General features: G+C 39.8%; 1 protein-coding gene across 49 annotated transcripts in view; it reads left to right on the forward strand.

The window, feature by feature from the left end:
* Positions 1-26,583, forward strand: part of CD44 (CD44 molecule (IN blood group)) — a 106,704-nt gene that overhangs the window by 15,955 nt on the left and 64,166 nt on the right. For all 49 annotated transcript variants that reach the window (XM_065592705.1, XM_065592720.1, XM_065592708.1 and 46 more), the window contains one exon: positions 23,769-23,934. In XM_065592705.1, coding sequence (XP_065448777.1) covers positions 23,769-23,934 — 166 coding nt within the window. The remainder of the gene's footprint in view (positions 1-23,768; positions 23,935-26,583) is intronic.

Consider the following 26,583-nt stretch of genomic DNA (forward strand, 5'->3'; position numbering starts at 1 on the left):
TGTAAACTGTACACTAAGATGTGCATGATATATACTTAGCTACACCTGTCTCGACCCTCCCTGGAACTATAAAGCTGAAGGAAAAACTCAGATGCCTGTACTTTCTCCAATCTGGAGTCAGCATTTGGATATTTCCTTTTTTTTCTAGCACTATAAGTGGTTCTGTGTAACTGTTACATCACTTGAGCTAGAAGGGAAACTCTGACACAATAGCAGGGTGGGGACCATGCTGTAGGTGAATAAAGTACCAAGAGCTTGGAATTTCATCATTTAAGTATATGCATATCATTATGTAACACAACACAGATGAGCCTAGACAACGAGAAGCAAATGAATTAAACTGCTGAAGGATGGCACATCATAATACCCCTCTCTCTCTCTCTCTCTATATATATAATGGCTTTCTATCAGTAGAACTCAAAATACTTCACAAAGCAGATCAGTATCATGATCACCATTTTACAGGTGGGGAGACAGAGGCACAGAGAGGGGAAGTGACTTGCCCAAGGTCACCCAGCAGGCCAGTGTCAGAGCCAGGAATAGGACCCCGGTCTCCTGAGACCCAATCTAGTGCTTTATCCACTTGACCTACTTCTTTTGCATGTTTTCACAGAGGACAACAGTTATGAATTCATATAGCAGCTGTTTCAGAAATATGAGAAGGTCGTGAGCGAACCTCCTCCTAATGCTGTAGAAGTCAACAATAGCGCATAGGGCCAGGGATGTTTTCTGGAATATGGTGTCTTAAAAAAATTCAAACTAGGAAGGAATCAAGGAAAAAGATCTATATTAAATATATCTATATTAACCTATCTTTGACCTGATTATGCAACCCTTACTGATTTCAGTGGGACTACTCGGGTGAGTAAGTGCCCACCAATGTAAGTAATTTTTTTTCAAAAGCAAGGGAATTGCAAGCCGACATTCAAAAGCAACCCTACAATTACAGACCAGCACTTGAAGTGTTAGCAATATCAGCCAGCTAAGTTATTAACAGACTTTATCACTCGCACTGGGGGAGTTCAGATTAAGCTCAGTTTATCAGCATTGCAGCACACGCTCATTTACCCACTGACTCACACAGGAAGTTCAGGTTGAACTTCTGCAAGATGATTCATTAACCCCTGAACAACACTTTTTTTTTTTACCAAGAGAAAGAAATATACTCAAGACAAACAACCCCCTACAAACAACAATAACCATGGTAACACATGACTATGCCAAGGTGAGACAAGGTGGGGTTGGTGAGGTAATATCTTTTATTGGACCACCTTCCGTTGGAGAAAGAGACAAGCTTTCGAGCTTACACAAAGTTCTTCCTTCACTCTTTAACATACTGATTTGGTGCATGAAGTTGATGAATGCCCACTTAGTATCTTCCACCCTTGCAGACTAGAGTTAGAGTCACCTTGATTAGGAATTTTTTCAGGCATCGCCACTAATAAGCAATTGTCTGAGACAGACTTTCAACATGTGCCATTTCCTGGTGGATAGACAAATCTTTCCCATCTACAGTTACTGATCCTGGATCCTCTGGATTGATTGTTGTACTCTGGATTAGCTGTTTCTGTAGTTCCGACAAGATGTCTCTAGTTTCTGTGAAGAACTTGCCCTTGCTTTGCAAGACCCTGACAGGATCTCGTCACTTCCCTTTTCAAACTCTTTCACTGACTTCCTCTCCCCTTCAGCATCAACGTGAAACTTCTTGTCCTCACCTTTGAACCTTTATAACTGTGTCTGACTGCGCTCTGCTCAGTTCCTCCTTCCCCCCGCAAATCTCTTGAGTCTGTCTAAAGCTCTCACCTAATGACTCCCTTCCTTGACTTACTTTTAACTTCATGCTTTTTTCCTATTTCATCCTTGTTTACTTCTGGAATGCCTTCCCTCTCCTCACCTTCCAAGTGATAATCCTCTCTTCCTTCAAATCTCTACTGAAAACACACCTTGTTTGCAATAGCCTATCAGGAGGATCAGTTTGCTTTGAGCAAAAAAACCCACCACCTTCTGTTCCCTCAGTATCTGAAACCTATTTTTTGTCTCATTTGACACTGGTCTCTTGATCTCAGCTTATCTTTTGTACTGCATTGAGCACATTGTTAGCACTCACAAACTATAATAATGGCTGGTCCAAGATCAATTACTTTGTTTGCCCATTGGCCATTCTGAACTCACATTTCTGTCAATGGTCACCATTCAGGAGCCCCTGTCAGTGGTTGGGGTTGAATTTTCTTGCAACACTCATTCTGTTGACTAGAAGAAACAAGCTTAAGAATGATACATACAGTAATCAAACATTTTTATTTGGAATAAGAGTGCTGCTGGTGACTTGCCACTCTGACGGTATGTTGCTCTGTAGTTGAGGATTGCTACGTGTAGGTTTATTAACATCTGGTGATTTTCTCAATGAAGGTTTTTTATTCCTGATTCAGCTAATGTATTTAATTATTTAACAGTTGAAAAGAAGGGGTGAGTATCAACAGAGGGGAAATTACTTTCTGTAGTGCTAACGAGGCCAATTCAGTCATGGTGCTAACAGTGCTAACAGTGGCCAATTCTCAGCAGGTACTTGTGGCACCTTAGAGACTAACAAATTTATTTGAGCATAAGCTTTGCTGTAGCCCACGAAAGCTTTTGCTCAAATAAATTTGTTAGTCTCTAAGGTGCCACAAGTACTCCTGTTCTTTTTCCATTCTCAACAGATACTCACCCCTTCTTGTCAACTGTTGGGAATGGGCCACATCCTCCCTGATTGAATTGGCCTTGTTAGCACTGACCCCCCCACTTGGTAAGGCCTCCCATCTTTTCATGTGCTGTATATTTATACCTGCTTACTGTATTTTCCACTCCATGCATCTGATGAAGTGCATTATAGCCCACGAAAGCTTATGCCCAAATAAATTTGTTAGTCTCTAAGGTGCCACAAGGACTCTTCGTTGTTTTTAGATGAAATTGGTTGATCCTAGCACTTCCATGGGATAACAGTGGTTCTCTGTTTGCTGATTCCTATATTTGAAGCAAATAGTACATACTCTTGCAATAGTTTCAGTGTTTGTTTACATTTGTACATGGCCAAAACAAAATTTCCTGTGCTCTCCTGGATATTTCAAGGCCAATGTCCTTCATGGACAAGCATTTCCCAACATTTAAGCAGAAGATTGTCATCCTAGATAATTCTTCAGGATATGAAGAGTCAGGGAGGGTAGCACTTTGTTACTACAGCAATTCCTGATTACTTTGATCCATGTTTAAAACATGGATTGCATCAGTCTTAGTTCTCTTTTTTCACTTCCACATTAGCTGAGAATCTTGACTTAATTTCCCTTTCAGTTGGCAAGAAGTCAATTTAACTTAAAATATTGGAAAAATTAATAAAGTTTAAAAAAATTGTATAATTATGCCTGCATATTGTAGATGGGCAGAGGGTATGACGGGGCTCTGTACTACTACAGCAAACCTGTACTGGTGTAGGGTCCCACAAGAATTTTTTCACTGACCTCAGTGAACTCTGAATGAGGTCTTTTATTCATCAAATTGAGCTGATACACATTATGTGAGTTTTGGGAGCATAAGCTTTCGTGGGTAAGAACCTCACTTCTTCAGATGCAAGAAGCTTATGTGAGGTTCTTACCCACGAAAGCTTATGCTCCCAATACTTCTGTTAGTCTTAAAGGTGCCACAGGACCCTCTGTTACTTTTTACAGATTCAGACTAACACGGCTACCCCTCTGATATGTGAGTTTGTTTATTCTGCAATGCCTTTTTTGTGACTTTCTATAATTTTAGGTCCATCAAAACCAGCTGAATTCAAATCAAGTCTTTTAAGCTCCTGAAAACCAAGTTTGTTTTTAAGCACTTCTATAGTTAGTTTCATGCTCCATCAGCAGGCAACACTGAAACGTGTATTTCGTATGTTTCATTTTTAAGTGGTATGCAGAAGAAGTGAGCTGTAGCCCACAAAAGCTTATGCTGAAATAAATTTGTTAGTCTCTAAGGTGCCACAAGTACTCCTGTTCTTTTTAGTGTGCTTCCAGTTGACCTAAAGAAATATCGTTGTTTCCTTCCCCAAATTGGAAATGTTCACATGACTCAGCACCTCAAATATCTTGGCTTGTTGTGGTGAGAAGCAGCTTGACTTTCAGCCCAGGCTTCATTTTTGTGACTGCAATGGCTTGTAGGTACATCTGGAAATGAACCTTAGCTTTTCCCCAGGTTCCTTTAAGACTATCTGTGAGATTGCGCTCTGAGGGGGCTTCTGACCTTTTCCATGATCTACGCCTTGGGAAAATGCTGTCTTCCCTCCAGTATCCCGTTTGCTTATTTTGTCTTTTAAGTCCAGCATTCCTGATCTCTGCAAAGTTGCCATTCCTGGTAACATGTGTTGTTAACAACAACCAGACTACTAAATTGTTAGCAGAATTTATTTCCCAAAATCAAAGGACTCAAAGTAAGCAGAGCTTCTCAGCATTATGCTACACCGACAGCTAACTGCCGTCTGCTGGCCAGTGACTTAGATAGGCAATTCTCTTTAGTTCCAGATCAGAACTGAGCTGATGCAAGCTGAATCCTGCACCCCATAGCCACATAACACTCATGAGAGTCCCTAGAATAACAACCCAGTGTGCATAGTCCAGCATTCGTAAGTAGCCTTTAATAACAAACCAGCAAGTATGAGAGAACCTACAATAACAAATCAGGGTGAGTATACCATAGTTCACAAGCAACCCCACAAAAAGGAAACTGCGTAGGTAGCCCAGTGCTCAGTCACAAGTGAGTATCCTCACAATAACAAACCAGTTTGTGCAGCCCAGCAGTCTTGAGTATCTGTGAGGTAATAAACAAGCTTGCAAAGATCCGTGGCCATGAGCAACCTTACAGTAACAAATCGGTGCACGCATGGAAAGAAGGGTAAATGTTTTGGTAAGAAGAAAGGTAGTGGTTTTACATCCTAAGCTTTGAAGGAGCAAAAGTAACAGTGAGGCGGAAAATGTTTTTTAAAGACTTGCTGATAACTTGCTTGTGTCTCATTTTAAGATATGGTATCAAGGTGATATTTTTTCCCTTCCTCAGGTTTTGATAACATTCATTTCTGGGAAGCCAGGCTTTAAACCATTAAAGGTTGTAGGGCTGAGGTGCCTGGCCATAAATTGATCCAGTAATTTATTGGACTTGTAGCTTCTCAAGTACACAAATAGAGCCATGCTTATTCCTCCTGTGTATTCTGTATGAGACAGGAATGCAAATGTCGCCATACCTATATCAATGGCACATTCAACCTAGTATTCTGCCTCTGACACCTGTGAATCTCCTGACCACTACACATAATTCAGCAGGCCAGTGGTACAATATTATAAAACAGAAGAATAAATTATTTTTTGATCCTAGGAGGTGACCAGCATAAATCCTAATGGCACAGGTAGTTTAGTATACAATTTAATATTTTTAAATGATAAATGATTATTTGATTCTCAAGTGAAATTTTTTCCTCGTATTAAAAAATCCATAAGGGTGAAAATTCACAAGAACTCCAGACCCCAACACACTTCAACTTCAGGAATGTTTGGATCGGAATCTGGACTGTATCTCTCACACCCAACAAATACAATGTTGAATCTAATTATTATACTTGGAAGTTCAATACAACTCTCAATGAAATCATTTGGTGACTTCTATGATAGCTGTAGCAGGCCCTAAGTCAGGGCTTCCAGTTGTGAACTTGGGAGCTCCACCTGATCCTTTGGCAACTAAATTAGATCACTGAGCAGATGAAGATGAAGAACCAGATTAAATTTCAGTGGATAATTCTGTAGTAGATTGCAAGAAAATGGTACAAAAATGGGTTTTGATTTTGTGTCTTTATTTTCCAGACACTTGAAAATAGGAGAGAGAGAGAATTAGTCTGTCCATGGTGGACAAACTGTGTTTGGAATGAAAAATCTTAAAATAGATCTATTGTTTTGGGGGATTATCTCTCTTCCTGCCATTACTTGTTAGTAGGAGGTCAGAATGGGTTGCTTGTCTTCTGGCATGTCTTCCTTTGTTGGGCGAAGTCTAAGAAGTCATTTTCTACTTAGTATCAGAGGCGCCGACTTCCTGAGTTCTCGGTGGGTGCTTGACCCCTGCTCAGTCCCAGGCCCTGCCCCCACTCCACCCCTTCCCCCGACCCCCACTTCTTCATGCACCCGCTCCGCCTCGCCTCTTCCCACCCCTGCTCCACCCCACTTCTTCCTGCCCCGTTCCACCCCCTCCCCTTCTCTTCCTGCCTATGCTGACCCACTCCTCCCTCTCCCTCCCCCCCCGCCCAGCACCTCCTGCACACCGCTGAACAGCTGATCACTGGCAGGTGGGAGGTGCTGGGAGAGAGGAGGGCTGATCAGTGGGGCTGCTGGTGGGTGCCACTAATTTTTTTCCATTCTATGGCGTCGGTGCCTATGCTCAATATAGTTGTTACCTTAATGTTGTGTGAGTCTATGTTAATTTGCTGGTTTGCAGAATGTTTAAAAAGCTTCTTGTGGTTTCCTTTGTCTGTTGTTATTTGCGGTAAAACAGCTCTAATGTTAAAGTCAACAGACACTTTTGTATTCAACTTTTTTTTATTTTTATTTTTGTTTACTGTTGAGCATTGCCTGGTTTTCCTTAATAAACTTTCCACTTAAGCCAGTTTAAAACAAGGAGAATGGTTATTAGAGTTTCATGTAATACTGGGAGAAAAAAATGTAGTAACTAATTTATTCTATTGATTCTAGTTTGGAAATTATCCATTAACAGATCATGATTTTTTAAAATTTATTATGCCAAATTACTGCAAATAATTCTTAGTCTCATCGACTCAAAGCACTCTGCAAGTATTTGGAATTCATAATCTGTGCCACTTTAATTGGACATGTGGATCATATGTCTCACATGGCATGATTCTCTTATCTGACTGAATGAGCATAACTTTTTGGTTTCTCATGCGATCAACTTATGATTTGCATGGAAAGTGGTGAGAACACAATAAAAGAGGATTTGTTTTAAAGTTCAAACAAGCACTGACATGTTTTGCGCCCCCCCCCCCCATTCCTTCCCAGTTATTCACCCCACTCTAGTTTCATGTAAGTATCTTCACTGGGACTGCATGTAATTAACACCAACAAATGTGACCTCCTTTATTCTACTTTTGGGATTACAATGATGTTTCTTAGAACATAAGAACGGCCGTATTGGGTCAGACCAAAGGTCCATCTAGCCCAGTATCCTGTCTACCGACAGTGGCCAATGCCAGGTGCCCCAGAGGGAGTGGACCAACAGGCAATGATCAAGTGATCTCTCTCCTGCCATCCATCTCCATCCTCTGACAAACAGAGGCTAGGGACACCATTCCTTACCCGTCCTGGCTAATAGCCATTAATGGACTTAACCACCATGAATTTATCCAGTTCTCTTTTAAATGCTGTTATAGTCCTAGCCTTCACAACCTCCTCAGGTAAGGAGTTCCACAAGTTGACTGTGCGCTGCGTGAAGAAGAACTTCCTTGTATTTGTTTTAAACCTGCTGCCTATTAATTTCATTTGGTGACCCCCTAGTTCTTGTATTATGGGAATAAGTAAATAACTTTTCCTTATCCACTTTCTCCACATCACTCATGATTTTATGTTCCTCTATCATATCCCCCCTTAGCCTCCTCTTTTCCAAGCTGAAGAGTCCTAGCCTCTTTAATCTCTCCTCATATGGGACCCATTCCAAACGCCTAATCATTTTAGTTGCCCTTTTCTGAACCTTTTCTAGTGCCAGTGTATCTTTTTTGAGATGAGGAGACCACATCTGTACGCAGTATTCGAGATGAGGGCGTACCATCGATTTATATAAGGGCAATAATATATTCTCAGTCTTATTCTCTATCCCCTTTTTAATGATCCCTAACATCCTGTTTGCTTTTTTGACTGCCTCTGCACACTGCGTGGACATCTTCAGAGAACTATCCACGATGACTCTTTCCTCACGCCTTTGGGTTTTTCTAGTGTCAACATTAGTGATTATGTTTTGCTCACCTCAAGGTGGCATATCGCATAGTTGTCTAATTCCAGAATGATGGTTTCTCTGCCTGAGCTTTTTGGTTTTCCATTGAAGTATTTGGCTCTGCTGCACAGCTGTACCACATTCTGATGCAGGCTGAAGATTGTCATTCTGATTTTGGGTGAAGCAATTGAAAATAAGATAATATTTAATGTAGAAAGCAAGGAAGTTAAACATGAGTTATGACACTGTATAGACTATCTCCGGATGTTTACCACAACAACTGTTGCCAAGCAGATAAACCATGGTTGGAAGTTCCATTAGCAGCATTTTTTTCTGCAGCAGCTGCTGAGGAATGAAATAAATGGCTTGTTCTGACTTGTACTTTCACAGTGAGTCTAGCCTGCTTGGTTTAACAATATTCAGTTTATTCCTATTTTTAATAAAACTAATTTAATAGTCATGAAAGTTGCCAAACTAAGAGGCTGAAGTTTTCTATCTACCTGCAGAACAGATGCAGAAACGATGGCTTTGGAAGCTGGTAGGCAGATTCCCCAGCAAGAGCAGATCAGATAGTCACATGCTCAAGTCTCATTCCACATTCCCTTCCTAGAGGTGGGCTTATTAAAAAACAGAATAGACAAAAGGCTCAAAATAATGCAAAACAATGAGAAAGACTTTTTTGCTTTCTTCCTTCCCCTACAACATAGACCTTCCTCTCTAACACCCCATCTAGGTCCATCCCTTTCCCCATCTAGCTCCTGCCTTCCCCTGCTACTATTTGAAAGACAGCTCTATTTAAAGCAGGTGCTCCTTGCAACATTCAGTCACATGACCAATATCACATGCTCCCTGAATTCAGTCCCCTCAGTTTTAAAGGGCCAGGTCAGGGTGCAGAGATAAGAACATGAGAATGGCCATACTGGGTCACACCAGTGGTCCATCTAGCCCAGTATCCTGTCTTCTGACAGTGGCTAGTGCCAGATCCGTCAGAGGGAATGACCAGAACAGGGCAATTATTGAATGATCCATCCGCTGTCATTCAGTCCCAGCTTTTGGCATTTGCAGGTTTAGGATACCTGGAGTGTAGGGTAGAGTCCCTGACCATCGTGGTTAATAGCCACTGATGGATCTATCTTCCATGAACGTATCTAATTCTTTTTTGAAGCCAGTTATAGTTTTGGCCTTCACAACATCCCCTGGCAATGAGTTCCACAGGCTGGCTGTACATTATATGAAGAAGTACTTCTTTATGTTTGTTTTAAGCCTGCTGCTTTTAATTACATTGGGTGACCCCTGATTCTTATGTTATGTGAAGGGGTAAATAACACTTCCCTATTCACTTGCTCTACAACATTCATGATTTTATAGCCCTCTATCATATTCCCCTTAGTCGTCTCTTTTCTAAGATGAACTTTGCCAGTCTTTTTAATCTCTCCTCATATGGAAGCTCTTGCATATTCCAATCATTTTTGTTGCCCTTCTCTGTACCTTTTCCAATTCTAATATATTGTTTTTGAGATGTGACTACCAGAACTTCATGCAATATTCGAGGTGTGGGCGTATACCATGGATTTATATAGAGGCATTATTATATTTTCTTTTCTTACTATCACTTTCCCAATGGCTCCTAACATTCTGTTAGCTTTTTTGACTGCCGGTGCACACTGAGCAGATGTTTTCAGAAAACTACCCACTATGACTCCAAGATCTGCTTCTTGACCCCATCATTTTGTAAGTATAGTTGGGATTATTTTTTCTAATGTGAATTACTTTGCACTTGTCAACAGTGAATTTCATCTGCCCTTTTATTCCCTAGTCTCCTTGTTTTGTGAGAACACTTTGTAACTCTTTGCAGTCAGCTTTGGACTTCACTATCTTGAATGATTTAGTATAATCTGCAAACTTTGCCATCTCACTTACCCCTTTTCCAGATCACTTATGAATATGTTGAACCACATAGGTTCTGGTACAGATCTTTGGGGACCCCGCTATTTTCCTCTTTCTAGTGTGAAAATTGACAGTTTATTCCTACCCTTTGTTTCCTATCTTTGAACCAGTTTCTGATCCATGAGAGAACCTTCCCTCTTACTCAATGACTGCCTACTTTCTTAAGAGCCTTTGGTTTGGTACCCTATCAAAGGCTTTCTGAAAGTCCAGGTAGATTATATCAACTGGATCACGCTTGTCCACGTGGTTGTTGACTCCTTCAAAGAATTCTAATAGATTGGTGAGGCATAATTTCCCTTTGCAAAAGCCATGTTCACTTTTCCCCAATATACCGTGTTTGTCTACGTCGCTGATAATTCTGTCCTTTACTATAATTTCAACTAATTTGCCTGGTACTGAAGGTTTACTGGTCTGGAAGTGCCAGGATCGCTCTGGAGTCTTTTAAAAAAATTAACACTACATTAGCTGTCCTTCAGTCATCTGATACAGAGTGTGATTTAAGTGATAAGTTACATACCACGGTTAGTAGTTCTGCAATTTCATATATGAGTTCCTTCAGAACTCTTGGGTAAATATCATCTGGTCCTGGTGAGGTATTTACTGTTCAATCTACCAATTTATTCCAAAACCTCCTGTATTGACACCTCAATCTGGGACAATTCCTCAGATCGGTCACCTAAGAAGAATGGCTCAGGTGTAGGACTCTCTCTCACATCCTCAAATGCAAGAATTCATTTAGTTTCTTTGCAATGGCTTTGTCTTCCTTGAGTGCTCCTTTAGCACCTTGATTGTCCAGTACTGTGGCCCCGCTGATGGTTTGGCAAGCTTTGGATAAAAAATTTGCTGTTAGTTTTTGCTTCTTGTACTACTTGCTCTTCATATTCTTTTTTGGTCTGCCTAATTATACTTTTACATGTGAGTTGGCCAGAGTTTATGCTCCTTTCTATTTTCCTCACTAGGATTTGACCTGCAATTTTTAAAGGAGGCCTTTTTTGTCTCTAACTGCCTCTTTTACACTTCTGTTTAGCCATGCTTGCATTTTTTGGTCCTTTTACTGATTTTTTTTTATTTGGTGTATATAGTTCGAGGCTCTATTATGGGGTTTTAAAATAGTTTCCATGCAGCTTACAAGCATTTCACTCTTGTGACTGTTCCTTTTAATTTCCATTTAACTAGCTTCCTCATTTTTGTGTAGTTCTTCTTTTTGAAGTTAAATGGTATTGTGTTCAGTTTCTTTGGTATTCCCCTCCCCTGCTACAAGGACATTAAATTTAATTACATTATGGTCACTGTTATCGAGCGGTTCAGCTATATTCACCTCTTGGACCAGACCCTGTGCTCCACTTACAGTCCCATGCATGCATGTGCTCCAGGATCAGTGCCCTGGTACAGGCAGGGCTGCCTGGGAAATGGTTTTCCTGTCCCTTGAGAATTTTTGAGATATTGAAACATTTTCCCATTGCAAATGGGACAAAAAGTTGAAATCTAAACATTTTTCACAAAACAATTATCTGATAATCATTTCAGCTCAGGTCAATTAAAATGTTTCATTTTGATTTTGACCTTTATTTTTAAACCTTTTGTTAGTATACATTAACAAAAATTTCTAATCAAAAAGTAGTTTCGAACTGAAAAACTTAACTGTTTATTTCTGAAATGTCAGAACGGGATGTTTTTTCAATTTTGGAACTTTTTTTCCAAAATGTTTTGAATCAGAAGATTCATCAAAACCAACCCTTTCCCACAATTTCAGGTTTAACAAATCAGCTGAAAATGTTTCATCGGAAAACCCGTGTCAGGGTTCCTTCCTCACTACAGATGTGGGGACCCGCATGAAAGCCCCCTAAGCTTATATCTACCAGCGTAGGTTAAATCCTGATACGCAGCCACCACCAAGTGATTTAACAAGAAAGAGGGAAAGGACCACTTGGAATTCCTCTTCCCCCAAAATATCCCCTCAAGCCCTTACACCCCCTTTCCTGGGGAGGCTTGAGAATAATAGCCTCACCAATTGGTTACAAAGTGATCAAAGACCCAAACCCCTGGGTCTTTGGACAATGGAAAAATCAGTCAGGGTTTTAAAAGAAGGATTTTATTAAAAAGAAAAGGTAAAAATCATCTCTGTAAAATCAGGATGGAAAATAACTTTACAGGGTAACCAGATTCAAAGAGCCCAAAGGAACCCCCCTCTAGCCTTAGTTTCAAAGTTACAGCAAAACAGGGATACCTACCTCTAGCAAAGGAAACATTCACAAGTTGAGAAAAACAAAGATGAACTAATACGCCTTGCCTGGCTATTACTTACAAGTTTGAAATATGAGAGACTTGTTCAGAAAGATTTAGAGAGCATGGATTGATGTCTGGTCCCTCTTAGTCACCAAAACAAAGAGCACAAACAAAAGCCTTTCCTCCGCCCCCCGAAGATTTGAAAGTAACTTGTTCCCTTATTGGTCCTTTGGGTCAGGTGTCAGCCAGGTTACCTGAGCTTCTTAACCATTTACAGGTAAAAGGATTTTGGTGTCTCTGGCCAGGAGGGATTTTATAGTATTGTACACAGGAGGGTTGTTACCCTTCCCTTTATAGTTATGACAACCCCTGACTAGGTCTAGTACAGACTTCCTTAATCTCATCACGCTAGTGGACCCAACTCTGTCCTGGTGAGACCATCTTCAGGGTAGGAAGGTAGATCATTTTACAGGCTTATTAAGCCTGGACACTTCTGGTGAGAGTGTTATGGTGTTTTTTTCTAGAAGGCACGAAGCTGAAACCTATCAACTGATTACACTAAATCACTGTGTAATATGTTGGATTGTCTAACTGATGTTGCCTATCTGTGTCTGGACCTGTGGAGAGGATAAGGGACCTACATTTATTTTCTGCTAAAGGAGCTCTCCTTAAGTCTAAGCAGTAGAATTCAGTGATTTTGGAACTAAAGTGACAGAGTTCTAGAGTTGGCTCCCCAGGTTTATATGTATGATTTACGTAGTAGCTATGCAAGTTGTCGTCAACATGCCTAACAACACTCAGTCCTTAATACTGACTTGGTTTGGATTTGAACCAATCATTCAGAACAAAAATATTAAACTTTTATAACCTCTCAGCTATCTATGTAAGCTACTCTGTTATGTGTCTATCTGAGAGTGGAAAATTCACAGACTTATTTTTTATTGTTATTTTTAAAGCTTAGGAGTTTTTCATTTTCTTTTGAATGTGGGTTGCATGCTTTTCAAAGATTTCCGTGCGTCATCTGATCTTGGCTGTACATCTAGCAAGGCACAACGTACTGAAACCCAGTAAATCTGGTACCTTTTAGAAGTCCAACAAATGGAGAGCATCTCCTAAGTAAAAAATATGGCTGAATTGGCACCTACTGTACAAAATCTTTGCAAGGAGCTCTTGGACTGCTTAACAGTACTTTAGTAGGGCCTAAGGAAAAGCCCTCTCTGCTGGGCTCCCTTTAGAGCTTGAAAATCATATAACTTCTGCTTCTTTGAAAGAGTCTTTTATGTTGCTCTCTGATATCAGACTGGTGTTTCTCTCTGTCTTCCATTCTCTATTGTCTGATCTTCTGCCCAGCTTTTTCCTATTTAATATTTTTCAATAATATTTTTATTTTAGTATATTGACTTTACCTCGGTATCTCCCACGCTTTTGCTCTACAGGCAAGTATGAAGACATGGTCCCTGCCCTAATGAGTTGCAGTTTAAGTGTAATCTTGCAGTCTTCTTGGGTCAGTAAACTATATCACTGGTGCTGTTAAAAGATGGTCTTTCTGATCACACAAAGAAGGACAGAACTTCTTGTTTCTTGGCGCACATATTTCACCACTTTAAAGTGCTGATTTAGCAAAGCACTTATGCACCTACTTAACTTTAAGCAGACAAGTAATCCTTTCTCATCCATCTTCAACAATGCATGTTAGTGTGTGCTTAAAATTTATTAGGATTTATGCAAGTGGTTTAAACATGTACTTTAAGTGCTTTGGTGAATCAGGGCCTAACTCAGCCCCATGATCTTAGGTAAATTTGACACTCTTGTACTATTTTGGGGATACCAGTACTGTACTATGCCAGTCATTAACTGAGTCACAAATATTTGTGAAAGGTGTATTTCATCATAATAACAACACTGCACTGATATAGTCCTATTATTAACATTAAGCCTTACAACATTCCTTTCAATTATGTTCATATTATTATCCCCGATTTTTGGATGGGAAAACTGGGAGAGAAGTTAAATGACTTATCAAACACACAGTAAGTTAATGGTAGAGGTATGGGAATAGAACACAGAACTCCTACCTCCAAGTCCTCTTCACTGTCCTCTAGGTACATTTTGTTTTTTTGGCAATAATATGTAAATATTATTATTACTTTTTATGGGGTTTTTAAGTGAGTGTAATGCTGGTGAAAGTTGACAGATGTACGGTCCTGGAGTTGAAGATCTCTGTTTCTCTTCAAATATCACAGTGATGGGAGCAATATAAAGATCTAAATAGAATAGAATAGCTACAGACTAGGTGTAGCATAGATAACAACAGTGAAATTTCCCACATATTACCCTACTAATGTGCCTGTGTTGTCTTCTGGAAGGCATCTCTTGGAGTCAGTTGCTGTTTCAATTTCGTATCAGCCTTGTAGTGAATAATTAAAAGGGTGTCACTTGTGGTGAAGCTGAATTCTTACATGGACACCAGTCCACCAGGAGCTAGATGTAGAATGCCAACTCACTTCATATAGGCCTCTCCGAGTCCTACAATGGACTGATCCAGTGACCTAGAGATGAAAGCCTTTTTAGGCCTACCCAAGGCACCTTTAATTAGTTGAACTGAAGTCAGGTACTGAATCTATGAAGGGTTTCACTGTAAAAAACATTCTTTGAATTTGTTCTCCTTTTAATTCTGCTCTGCCACATTGTAGATGGGCAACTGGGATACTGGGAAACACAGGGTTTTTTTCTATTGTTGTCCTGAATGACATTTTAATTACTGAACATAGACATGAATGCCAAACTGTTCGTGCAAACAAAGCAGATTAAATTTGGTACATTTTTAGTGGCTGCTTATTTGATGTGTCCTTGTTAAATTATTGTGGGTTTTGCAGAATTTGACTTTTTAATTTTGATCAGAATTTATTCATCCTAGTAAATTATTTCATTCATCCCACTATAGCGTGTAGTGTTCCCACTTTCTTTGGCCACAAAGCCTCGAAGGGTGTCAATGTTGGTGTGGTTTAAAAAAGTGGATTCTTGTCTACTACTAACTGTACTTAGACTAATGACTCGTTTTGCATAACCTGACCATTATCAGATATTTTTCAGGCACTAATGAACTGGGCTTTATTCCAACCTCTGACATAGAGGTGGAAGCCTCTGTATTCGATTACAGAGTCTATTACAGTTGGCTGAGCCATACATTCCTCTAGAGCATATGTTTCAATAATATAATTTAAAGAAATACTGGGTTACTCAGGAAATAATAAGGTAAAAGGTAGCTGAAATGTCATGATGTGGCCTTGCCTTAACTCCACATCTGCATCCTAGGGTATTAATAATCACCGAATGATGGAGTTGTTCATTCAAATTCTGCTGGAAGAGAAAACTAGCTGACTTTAGAATATCTTAGTGTTTGTGTTCTAATAATTCTTTGTTTTTTTCTTAAACATCTAATGCATCCAAATAACATGCGATCCTGACTTCCAATGGCATTTCCACCAGGTAGGTGTGAAATAACCATTTTAATTTGGTTCCATAAATGGTTCCCTGGAGTATTCTGACATTTTATATATCCTTGAAAAATATAAACACAAATTAGAGATGGGCTTGAACTGGGAGCTCAGCTCCGAATCCCGAAAACTCAGGGGAATTTTGAATCTTGTATGGCCCCATTTCTATAACTGGCTGGAGAGAAACCCTGGTTACAAAAAAATTGACCTTTGAGGAAGTCTGAACATGGATCCAAAACCCCACTTTGCATTTTAAGTCCTCCACTAGTGCATGTGCAAATAAATACAAATACACCTCTACACCAATATAATGCGACCCGATATAACACAAATTCGGATATAACGTGGTAAAGCAGCGCTCCGGGCGGGCGGGGCTGCGCACTCCGGTAGATCAAAGCAAGTTCGATATAACACGGTTTCACCTATAACGCCGTAAGATTTTTTGGCTCCCGAGGACAGCATTATATCGGGGTAGAGGTGTACTTGAAATACAAATGCAAAGGTTGACCAAGTGCATATTCCTCCTAGAATATGAGAACAAAACAAAATGATGTAGGGTACTACAACAGAAATGAAAACAGTTATTCTTGTAAAAAGAACAGGAGTACTTGTGGCACCTTAGAGACTAACAAATTTATTAGAGCATAAGCTTTCGTGGGCTACAACCCACTTCTTCGGATGCATTCTTGTAAGAATTTTGTATTTTTTTAACTAAAGAGATGGTATTTGAACACGTGCAGCGCTGCATGCAATGAAAGAACACAATTAGCACAAGGCCTGTTTAATAACCAAGGACAACATTTGTAGCAATAAAACCTGAATCCTCTTGAAGTGTGTAGAAAGAAAATCATTTGTGCTATCAAAACCCTTGCTTCATGTCTTCTCACAGTCTTCATTCCTCACATCCTGGTTACCTATCAACCATCTTGAACCACAAACCCAAAAAAGAAAATCCCCAAGAGAACAGCTAGCTGAGCACTTCCTGAATCCCCATGGCAACAAACATCGTGGTTTTACTGACCAGACTTCCTGAAGACCTTGAGTGTCTAAACACCGTTTCACTTCAAGGTTGTCTGTGAAATGAGGCAAAGTTCCTGCAAATGGCTTGCTGCTACTAGTTGCTTCCATGTTCTGCAATTATCAGCACAATGTTTTACAGTATTAAACAATATCCTCGCTGAATATTACACTGATAGGAAATGTATCTTGAATAGTAAATGCAGAGAAAAAATAAAACTCCTACAGGGTGATTAATAGTCCTTGTGGAAAAGAGACATCAGCTCACTTGCATGAGTAAGTGCTACTCACTGTGAATAAGAGTTGTGAAAACAGGCTAAAATGTAAGATTCAACTTGGTTTGATGGTTGACAGTGGCTAAAAAGACTGTGGTGCCAATGACTTGGAGGTATATCAAACCAAGAGAAGGCAGAGCTCCTTAGCCTAGCTCAGCCCATTAGATCACTATGGTGGGCACTGGATAACAGTGTGTGCTTGTGGCTTTGGCTAAAGAGGCAATTGGTCTAGAAGATGAGCAAGCAAGGCAGCTGCTTTGTGAAAGGAACAAGGCTGAATCAGATATAAGTCTCCTTGACAAGGCGTGCTGACATACGGGGTGACAGGAGTGGTTTAGATTGGGATGGGGGGTAAGATTAGGAGAGGAGGGCTGATCAGGGAAGAATTTGAAGCTGCTTTCTCAGTGCCTATGGGTGACAAGCAGAAAGGGGGAGAGAAACAGAAGACAAAGGCTCCCAGGAAAGGCAGGGAGAAGAGAGAGAGAGTGTGTGTTAATGTTTTCCATGCTCATTAAATCAGAAACATCCTTGGGGCATTCCGTGTCTTCAAGTTGAGTCACCAAAGTCTCGTGGTCTGGGTAAGATTAATGCTGATGACAATTAAGGCATGTTGTGTAATTTTTGCCTCTTTTAAGAATGTTTATTAAACAATATCGTCTTTCAGCTATAGCACATCACATGGGTGTCAGGGAAAGAACATGGCCATGCCAGCTCTGAAGGGCACAGTGGAAGGAAATATTTTGGTATTGATTCTGATCCCAATGTAAGTGGGTTTAGAATCAGACCCTTTGAGAGTTCAGGCAAGTTGAAAGTGTTAAAAGTAGTTTGATGCACAGCATGAGTTACACGTTGGTTGGGTGGAAGTGGGCCAGAACTGAGGGCAAAATTCTCTCTTGGCGCAACTCTGGTAAAGTCAATAGAGTTTTACTAACAAAGAATTTGACCCCAAAACTCTGGATCTGAACAGCCCTGAACTTTGGGGAAGGTGGAATCTGGATTTAAATTTGGGTCTGGACTTGGCAGTCCAGGCACTTCTTTAATTCACAAGTAGGCTGGAATCTTTCTCACCATTAAAGAAAGAAAAGGTCACTGTGTTGGTTTAGTTTAGAGCCTACATTTTATTTTCAATAGGGTTTTACATAGTCTAGTACAAATAGAAGCATTTTTATGAAATCAATTATTCGCTACATAAAGGGCAGCATTGTCTAGAGATTAGGGTTTAGAATTGTAGAACAGGACCTGCTGAGCTCTATTTCTGATCCAGCCACTGACTTTCTGTGTAGCTTTGGGCAAGCTTTTGTGTCTCCATTTTCCCATTTGTAAAATGGTGATAATAATATCCACTTCACAAAGGTGTTAAGATAAGTTAATGCTTGTACAACACTGCAAATGTAAAGCATTACGTGAGTGCTAAATATTGTTTGTTTCATGCATAGTGTCTCCTGGGGAGAGATGTCTGCAATGTTAAGTAAAGTTGGTCTTCCCAACTGCTGTAATGGCATATAGAAGAGCTATAGCAAAAGTAATACGGATTCCATTATGGGAAAGTTCTTTAGAATCTAATAGGGATGAAAACAGTCCTGCAAATACACACACGAGTAACTTTAGGCATGTGAATAGTCCCACTGAGTTGAATTGTGTAGTTGTTTGCAGGATCAGGGTCAAAGGGTTTCCAATTGTAATGAAATGAGTAGAGTGTTTAGCAAAATTAGGTTCCAAACATAACTGGGACTTCTGGGTGCTATTATTATGTAAATAATAATAATCTGGAACAATAAATTAGCCCGAATTTGCTCACATCTGGGCCAAGGTTCACTCCAAAGAGCTGTGACTTTACTCAACATTAAAATGAAGCTAAGTTGAGTTTTAGGTTTGTAGCACAACCCAAAACCAGGCAAGTTTTATGTGATTTCTGATTTTTTAGTGAAAGTTTCCTACAGCCCCAGAAATAAGTCCAAAGTTAATAACTAGTTCCGCAATCGCCAGGTTTGTTACTCTTAATCTCCCTAATAGTTCTCTAGGATATAATAGCCCATTTTATTAATGAATCTTAGACTTTGTGGAATATGTATTATTTACAGATTTTGCTAGCTCATTTGTGCAGGAGACAACTATAATTCGGCAGCTTGTGCGATAACCCCCCGAATGTGTTATCAAGTTTTGAATCTGGAACCCTCAGATCCAAAGCTCCATTAGCTGACTGCGCTAGTAGACAGTTGCCCTCTATGTGGGCCAGTCACTAAAGGGAGATGCAACACACACTTTGTCTTACACCTACATCCTAAGAGCTCAAGGGGTAAAGTGGCAAGAAATGCCACTTTCCCTGATCATGCTGAAGGAGGCATTTTTCAATCGAGTGGGGTGCATGGCTATGGCCACATCTCTTGTTTTCTGCTAGCATCAGGAATCAGCGCTGCAGAGCACTTGGGGGGGGGGGGCTTTATGCCTGTTTCTGCACTCTGTAGGAGTAATGCCTCTGACTACCACTGCTAAGGCAGCCCATCAGCTTCTCCCCTCCCAGCACAATTCAGGTGCCTTGAGCCATATTGGAAAAACGTACTTGCTTCTTCTCCCAGTCTGCATCATATACAAGCTCTTATTCTTGGCGTCAAAGGCCCATGCATCATGGCTACCATTAAAGCTGGTTGCAAAAACGTACATGGAATCGTTTTCTGTCAGAGAATGCAGTCCGTCAAAGTTGAAACAATGCAAAATCATGTCGCTTTTGCCAATATTTCATTTTTGAGAAAAACGGATAAAAACGTTCTGACAGTGTCAAAATGTCTTGTTCTGATGTTTTCAGAACAAAATTTTTGAATGTTTGTTTTCAAACAACTTTTTGTTTTGAATGTTTACAGCTTTGAATCACATACACCTCTACCTCGATATAACGCTGTCCTCGGGAGCCAAAAAATCTGACCGTGTTATAGGTGAAACTGCGTTATATTGAACTTGCTTTGATCCACCGGAGTGCACAGCCCCACCCCCCGGAGCACTGCTTTACCGCGTTATATCCGAATTCATGTTATATCGGGTCGCGTTATATCGGGGTAGAGGTGTATTATAATATAAAAATTAAAAAGGGAGAATTGAAATGAAATACCGAGATTGAACTGAAATGCATTTTTTCTGGAATTTTCTGTTGTGGGGAATTGGAATGAAGACAGGTGTCAAAATCTCAAAATCCTTCACCAAATGGAATTGCAGTTCTCCACACAGCTCTAGCTGCCATTTTGCTCTGCTCTCATCTTCTTTCAGGCCCTTCTGCGCTAGCCAAGCTGAATAACTTCTCCCACTCTGATCGTTGTGGCTCCTTCTGGATGGGCCCCTAAAGTCAGAGCTGCTTCCTGACTAGTCTGCCATTCCGTCAGTCACCCACTCCTGCTTCAGGTCTAACTGAAGAAACCACAATGTCTCGTTGTTATAAACCACATCCTTCCTTTCTCTACCCCCTTCCAGCTCCAGGATTTGGCCCTAAATTTATACATGAGATGAAACATGTAATACCTGGTGCAATGTTTACCACCATGATTTACTCCCACTGCCTTGGTAGTAAGTGTTTTCAGGATCGAGCCCATAGATTTTAACTCCTTAGGTCAGGGACATTGTCAGTGTCACGTACATTTATGGTGCAGTTACTCTTGTATAAATAATAAAAATCCTTTTACATACATACAATCTGAGTCTGATTTACTGTTCTATTTGCTTATTTGTTTCCAACTTCCATATGGGAAGAAATATTCCATGTGGTTTACAGCAGTGGTGATTATGCAGTACCCTTTGATTACTATCATTTATTTTTATGTGTGTGTTTATAGAATAACATTGGCTGTCTAGCTCATGGCAAACGATGGGAGTTAAAGGAGAATGACTGCCGATATATCCAGAAGAGGTGTCTATACAAATGTTTAGGGATTGCACTCTGGAGCTCATAGGGGAGAGATTATTATGTGGTACCTTTTAGTTTTGTAGGCACCAGAGAGAAACGACATTGCAATGTGTGCAGGAGATTGGATCTGTTTTCTCTTTGATGCATGTTGGAACTCCTACTAATATTAATATGAGTCATGCCCCGCACTTCGCTGGGAAGAATAAACTGCGTTTTTGCATGATCTGGGATTGTCATTTTAGTCTGGGGCTGCAGTCAAGTTTCCTCTTGAGGGAAGGGTGGGGTCGGAGCTGAGTTAATTATTTTTTGCTTTGAAGTATATTGAATCTTTCCCCACCTTCCAGAGCTGTTACTTTTTTTCCACTGTCAAAAAAGCAGTTCATTGTGTATGTTTGCTTTCTTCTTCCCCTCACTCCTTTTGTTGTTTGTCTATGGGTATTCTTCGGGTCATACAGTCTTTTCCCCACTTTACCATCTATACCTCGAAGCCTCTAACTTTCCAAGCCAAAGAGGAATGAAGAGGTGTTCTCTGTGGAGCCTCTCTAGTTTTATGCCTTTCACCAGCTGATGCAGTCTCTACAGCACAATTTGAGGCACTTCCCTCCCTTATGAGCTGAATGTGCTACTTTTTCAGTGTTCCCAGGTCCATTGCCAGAGGTATGATCAAGGCTTTTAGAAATGGATGCCTAAAGTTAGAGTCCTAAATTCATATTTATGGACCTAAATAAGTGGTCTGATTTTCAAAAGTCCTCCCTCTGAAGTCAGTGGGAAGTCAATAATAGGGGAGGCTGAGTGCCCGTAGGAGAGATTTATGTTTGTTTGAATTTTTTTATTTTTGTTTATTGGGCAGTTATGCTTTCAGACATTTAGATCAAATTTAGAGGTGAGTCTAAGTGTTTGTCTACATGAGAAAGTTAGCGTGCAGCACACTAAGTTGTGAATTTTAAGTGCACTAGCTAATTCACACTAAGTCCCCTTGTGGACACTCTTGCTGTGCATTAAAGGGATGTCTATACTTGAAGCTAGGGCTGTGATTCCCAGTTCATGTAGATACACTCACTCTAGCTCGAACTGAGAGAGTGCACTAAAAATACTAGTGTAGCCACAGTGGCATGAGCAATGGCAAGTGGTGGTGCTGGCTAGCCACCCTGAATAGAAACCCACCTGTACCACCTGGGTACGTATTTAGAACAGCTAGCCTATGCCAACTCTACCTCTGCATGAGCTACTGGAACCACACTACTATTTTTAGCATGTTAGCTTGACGAGCGCTAGTGCGGATATGTAAACGAGTTCTGGGAATCATACCCCAGCTCCAAGTGTAGACATAGCCTAGGAGTGCTTTTGTATATTTTAGCTTAACACATTGACAAAGTTCATTAACTAAACTGCACAGTGGTACTCTTAGTGAGCAGCGAGAGTGTCCACATTGGAGGCTAGTAAGGAGTCGCTAGGCTTACACTTGGCTAATGCAGCCTTCTCCTTTCTAGACAAACCCTAAATGACCCTCATGTCACACTAGGTTGATATAACTTAAGTGCTGAGAGTCTGGAAGAAGACTTACATTGCACCAGGACTCACTCCTGACTTTAGCCCATTTGAGTTGTCACATAACAGTGGCACCTAGATTTTTAAATAATACATAATTATTGTTGAAAAATTACTTAGTTCTAGCCAAATATGGTGCTTTTCATGGGCAAAGCGCTTTGATATTATTGAATTTTTAACATCCAGCATTCTTTACAATGTTAGTTACGTTGTTGTGTTGTATACTGACATTGATATAGTGGTTCACAGTAGAAAAAGGTACTTCACACTGCCCTACAGAGATGTTGACCATATCTCTGAAACGAATGTCCATAATGTGCTTCCAAATGAAAGTGAGTTAGGTGTATTCCAACCATTCCTATCTGGCTGTATGGTTCCTTAGAGCTCGTCTGTGAGGGTATATCTAGCAGCTCAGTGCTTTTATAGTTAGAAATACTGTTGCACACTGCTTACTTGCTTTCTACATCAGCTGTGGCATATGATATCAAACTAGTCTAACTAGTCTGCCCTGACCTAGGACATGCCAAAAGGAACCTATTGCTTGTGCTGATGCTGAAATAGTTTCAGACGTTAGTTCTGCTTTGATGTATGTTTTCATGAAAAATTTTAAACCCTGAAATGAACAGAATGAGATCATTTAATACAGGGACTGTATATTTCAGAAATGGTCAGATTATGACCATTTTCACCTTTTCTTGTTTTTTCCCTTTATGAATGAGGTGCTTAGATGTAAGCAGATTTAAAATGGACCTGAATGGTTGGACCCTATTTCCTTAGATATAGGAGTATGGCTACAAAGACTCAAACAGTGCACTTTCTATATACTTTATACCAATATCAATGGAGCACCACTTAATTATGACAGCGGTGAATCTGGTGCACGTTGTATAAAAACTAGAAAAATCTGCAAGACTGCAGTTTTGAATGTGGTACATATTTATTAACAGGTTAGTTGCAAACTACAGCAGTCTGGAAATTTTCATTGATGAATGTTTACAATGGAGCCAAAACTTTTCCAAACAGATGTGTTTCTAAAATATCTTGGCAATCTGTCCCATTAGATCTTCTGCACCAATTTGTTGTTGATGATGATTTTTGATGATTGATGATTTTTTTTCCATGTTCCCAAAAGTTGCTAGGCACTTCACAGAAACACTATACTACTGTTCTTGGACATTAATGTGGTGTTTGAGCAAAAAGGATCTGAGTGTAGTTTGGAAAAACAGTTTTATTGTGCAAGCCTTCTCCCCTAATGAACTGGCAGATGTTGATGGTTCTCTGTAACTTCATTGTACTTGGAAATTAAATCTTGCTAGAGTTTCGGTGAAACAGCAAGTATTATCATTGTAATAATTTCTTTTTTTTAATCAACAGAATTTAATATAAGTTGCAGATATGCAGGAGTTTTCCATGTTGAGAAAAATCGTCGCTACAGTCTCACACGAGATGAGGCCGTTGAACTCTGCAAAGCTCTCAATAGTACCCTGCCAACAATGGACCAGATGGAGAATGCTCACAGTTTAGGATTTGAAACTTGCAGGTAAGGAAATTATAAAGAAGATAATATATAGTGAATATGTATAGCTATCTGTCTGTCCAGCCATGACGATGTGGTGTGCCAACTGCAATTACTTTTAAATAGCTATTAATTAGATGGTCACATCACCTATGAGTAGAAAAGCATGACTGAATTGTAGTTGTAAATGAAGTATCATATTCAAGCAGGTATATTTCTAGTGGGATCCTTCAGGGATTGGTTCTTGGCCCTACACTATTTAAATTTTTATCAATGCCCTGGAAGAAAATATAAAATCATTATTGATAAAATTTGCAGATGACACAAGGATTGGGGAAATAGTAAATAATGAAGTGGGCAAGTCATTGAGTGATATGGATTACTTGGTAAGCTGGGTGCAAGCAAACAATACGTATTTCAATAGAGCTAAATGTAAAGTCCTACATCTAGAAATAAAGAATTGAGGCCATACTTATAGGATGGGGAACTCTGTTCTGGGAAGCAGAGGATCATGATGGATAATCAGTTGAACATGATCTCCAAGTGTGGCACTGTGGCGAAAAGGGCTAATGTATTCCTTGGCTATATAAAGGGGTGAAATATTGAGTAATAGATGATATTACCTCTGTATTTGACATTGGTGTGACTGCTACTGGAATACTCTGTCCAGTTCTGGTGTGGACAATTCAAGAAGGATGTTGAAAAATTGGAGTGTGTTCAGTGAAAAATTGCATGAATGATTAAAGGATTGGAAAACACACCTTATAGTGATAGACGCAAGGAACTCGATCTATTTATCTTATCATGAAACGGTTAAGGGGTGACTTGATTACAGTCTATAAGTACCTACATGGGAACAAATATTTGATAATACAGGAGTCTTCAGACTAGCAGACAAAGCTATAACAAGAGGAAATGGCTGGCTGTTGAATCTAGATGAATTCAGATGGGAAATAAGGTACAAGGTTTTAACACTGAAGGTAATTAACCATTAACCAATCGGCCAATGGTTGTGGTGGATTCGCCATCATAGGAAATTTAAAAATCAGGATTGGATGCTTTTCTAAAAGATGTGCTCTAGTTCAAACAGGAATTAATTCAGGGAAGTCCTATGTATGGTCTGTGTTATGCAGAAGGACAGACTAGCTGAACACAATTGTCCTTCCTGGCCATATAATCTATGACTCTATGAATTATACAGGTTATCCCAAACAAGCAGCTGTAGAAAGGAGACAAGATTCAAGCGCAGCAAGTGCAGAGGGTGTTCAAGCAATATAGACTCATAGCAATAAAACCCTTATTTAAATCAAATGGATCAACTAACTTCAGTGGGATTTCAACTTTAGTAGGAAGTGAGTAGGGATTTCAGGATTCATCCTGTAGGTTATTGGGGTAGAAAGCTCAGTGAGCATCTCTTCAACTCTTTGAATGTTGCCAGCTGGTACTTTTTATCAGCCCTCTAAAGAGAGTCCTAATATTTACCAAAAGAAAAATTAAACTAAATGACAATGTTTAAAGTTATTGCATGTGATGGTGGAATTGTCTATTGTAAATTTGAATCAAGGCTGTTTTGTTTTTCTTAGTCTTTTAACTGTTTTAATTTTCTTCCCTTTGCACTAGTCTGCAAATTCATGAGAAATTGATAAAATTGCTTTCATGTTAGTGTAGTATTGACAAAATCATATCTATGGAAAGAGATTAGTTTAATTAGTATCAAAATAATTAAATTAGTTCATGTTTGTGCAGTGCTTTGAAAATGTTCAGTGTGATGCAGTATTAATGTCATGCACTGTTACTATTAATTGCAAATGCATGGGCAGGCAATCTTTGAAGATCTCCTGCAGCCCTAGTTGCCCTTTCACCAGGACTGTGCCCTGAGCTCATTCACTGGTTTAAATCAGAATAATATGTGTGCCTCTGCAGTAGGAGAATGATGCTACCCATATTGCCAGGAAATATCAGGCAAAAATTCCCCATGGTGAGTGTTACATAACAGTCTCCCAAGTGAAGTGGAGGGATGATTTAAAATGCTGCCAAATGAAAGACTAGTCAGAGGGACAGTCCTGCAGTGGTGGGGAAAGTACTGAATGATCAAATAGGCATTTTCTATCTCTAACTTTTGACTCTCATGCACTGGATAGAGTCTCTTATAGGTAAGATGAGAAGAAAATGGAAAAGAACTTAAAGTGTAAAAGAAATAGCAGGAACTATTTTTCACATTGGAGGAGAGATGTGGTTTTGCTTTCACTGCACTTTCCCCCCTTATCCATGAACCTAGAAGAGGACAGATATGGAATTTGAGCTATTTTTAAATAATTTGTTGGTGCTGTCTATTTGTATTCCTCTGGCACAGTACCATAAATCCAACTCTGTGGGCCTGAGTGGGAGACAAAAGGAAGAACTAAGACATTATACATAATAGTCAAAGCACACAAGGAGTAGAGAGTGAACATGAATGAGTCAGCAGGCCATAAAACAAGAAAGATTTTTATTATAACACTGCCAATGTGGTAGTCTTAGCAATAGGATACAGGATCTAGGACTAATACAAAATATGGCTGTGCCAGTGAAGTAATCTATTGTTCCACCCATATTAGAGATATAGAATTTCAAATATCATTGCCATGATTTGATCCAGGTGGATGTGAATCATGGATGTGGACTGTAACAGTG

The sequence above is a fragment of the Chrysemys picta genome, chromosome 4 (genome assembly GCF_011386835.1).
Source record: "Chrysemys picta bellii isolate R12L10 chromosome 4, ASM1138683v2, whole genome shotgun sequence".
Taxonomy (NCBI): Eukaryota; Metazoa; Chordata; order Testudines; family Emydidae; genus Chrysemys; species Chrysemys picta.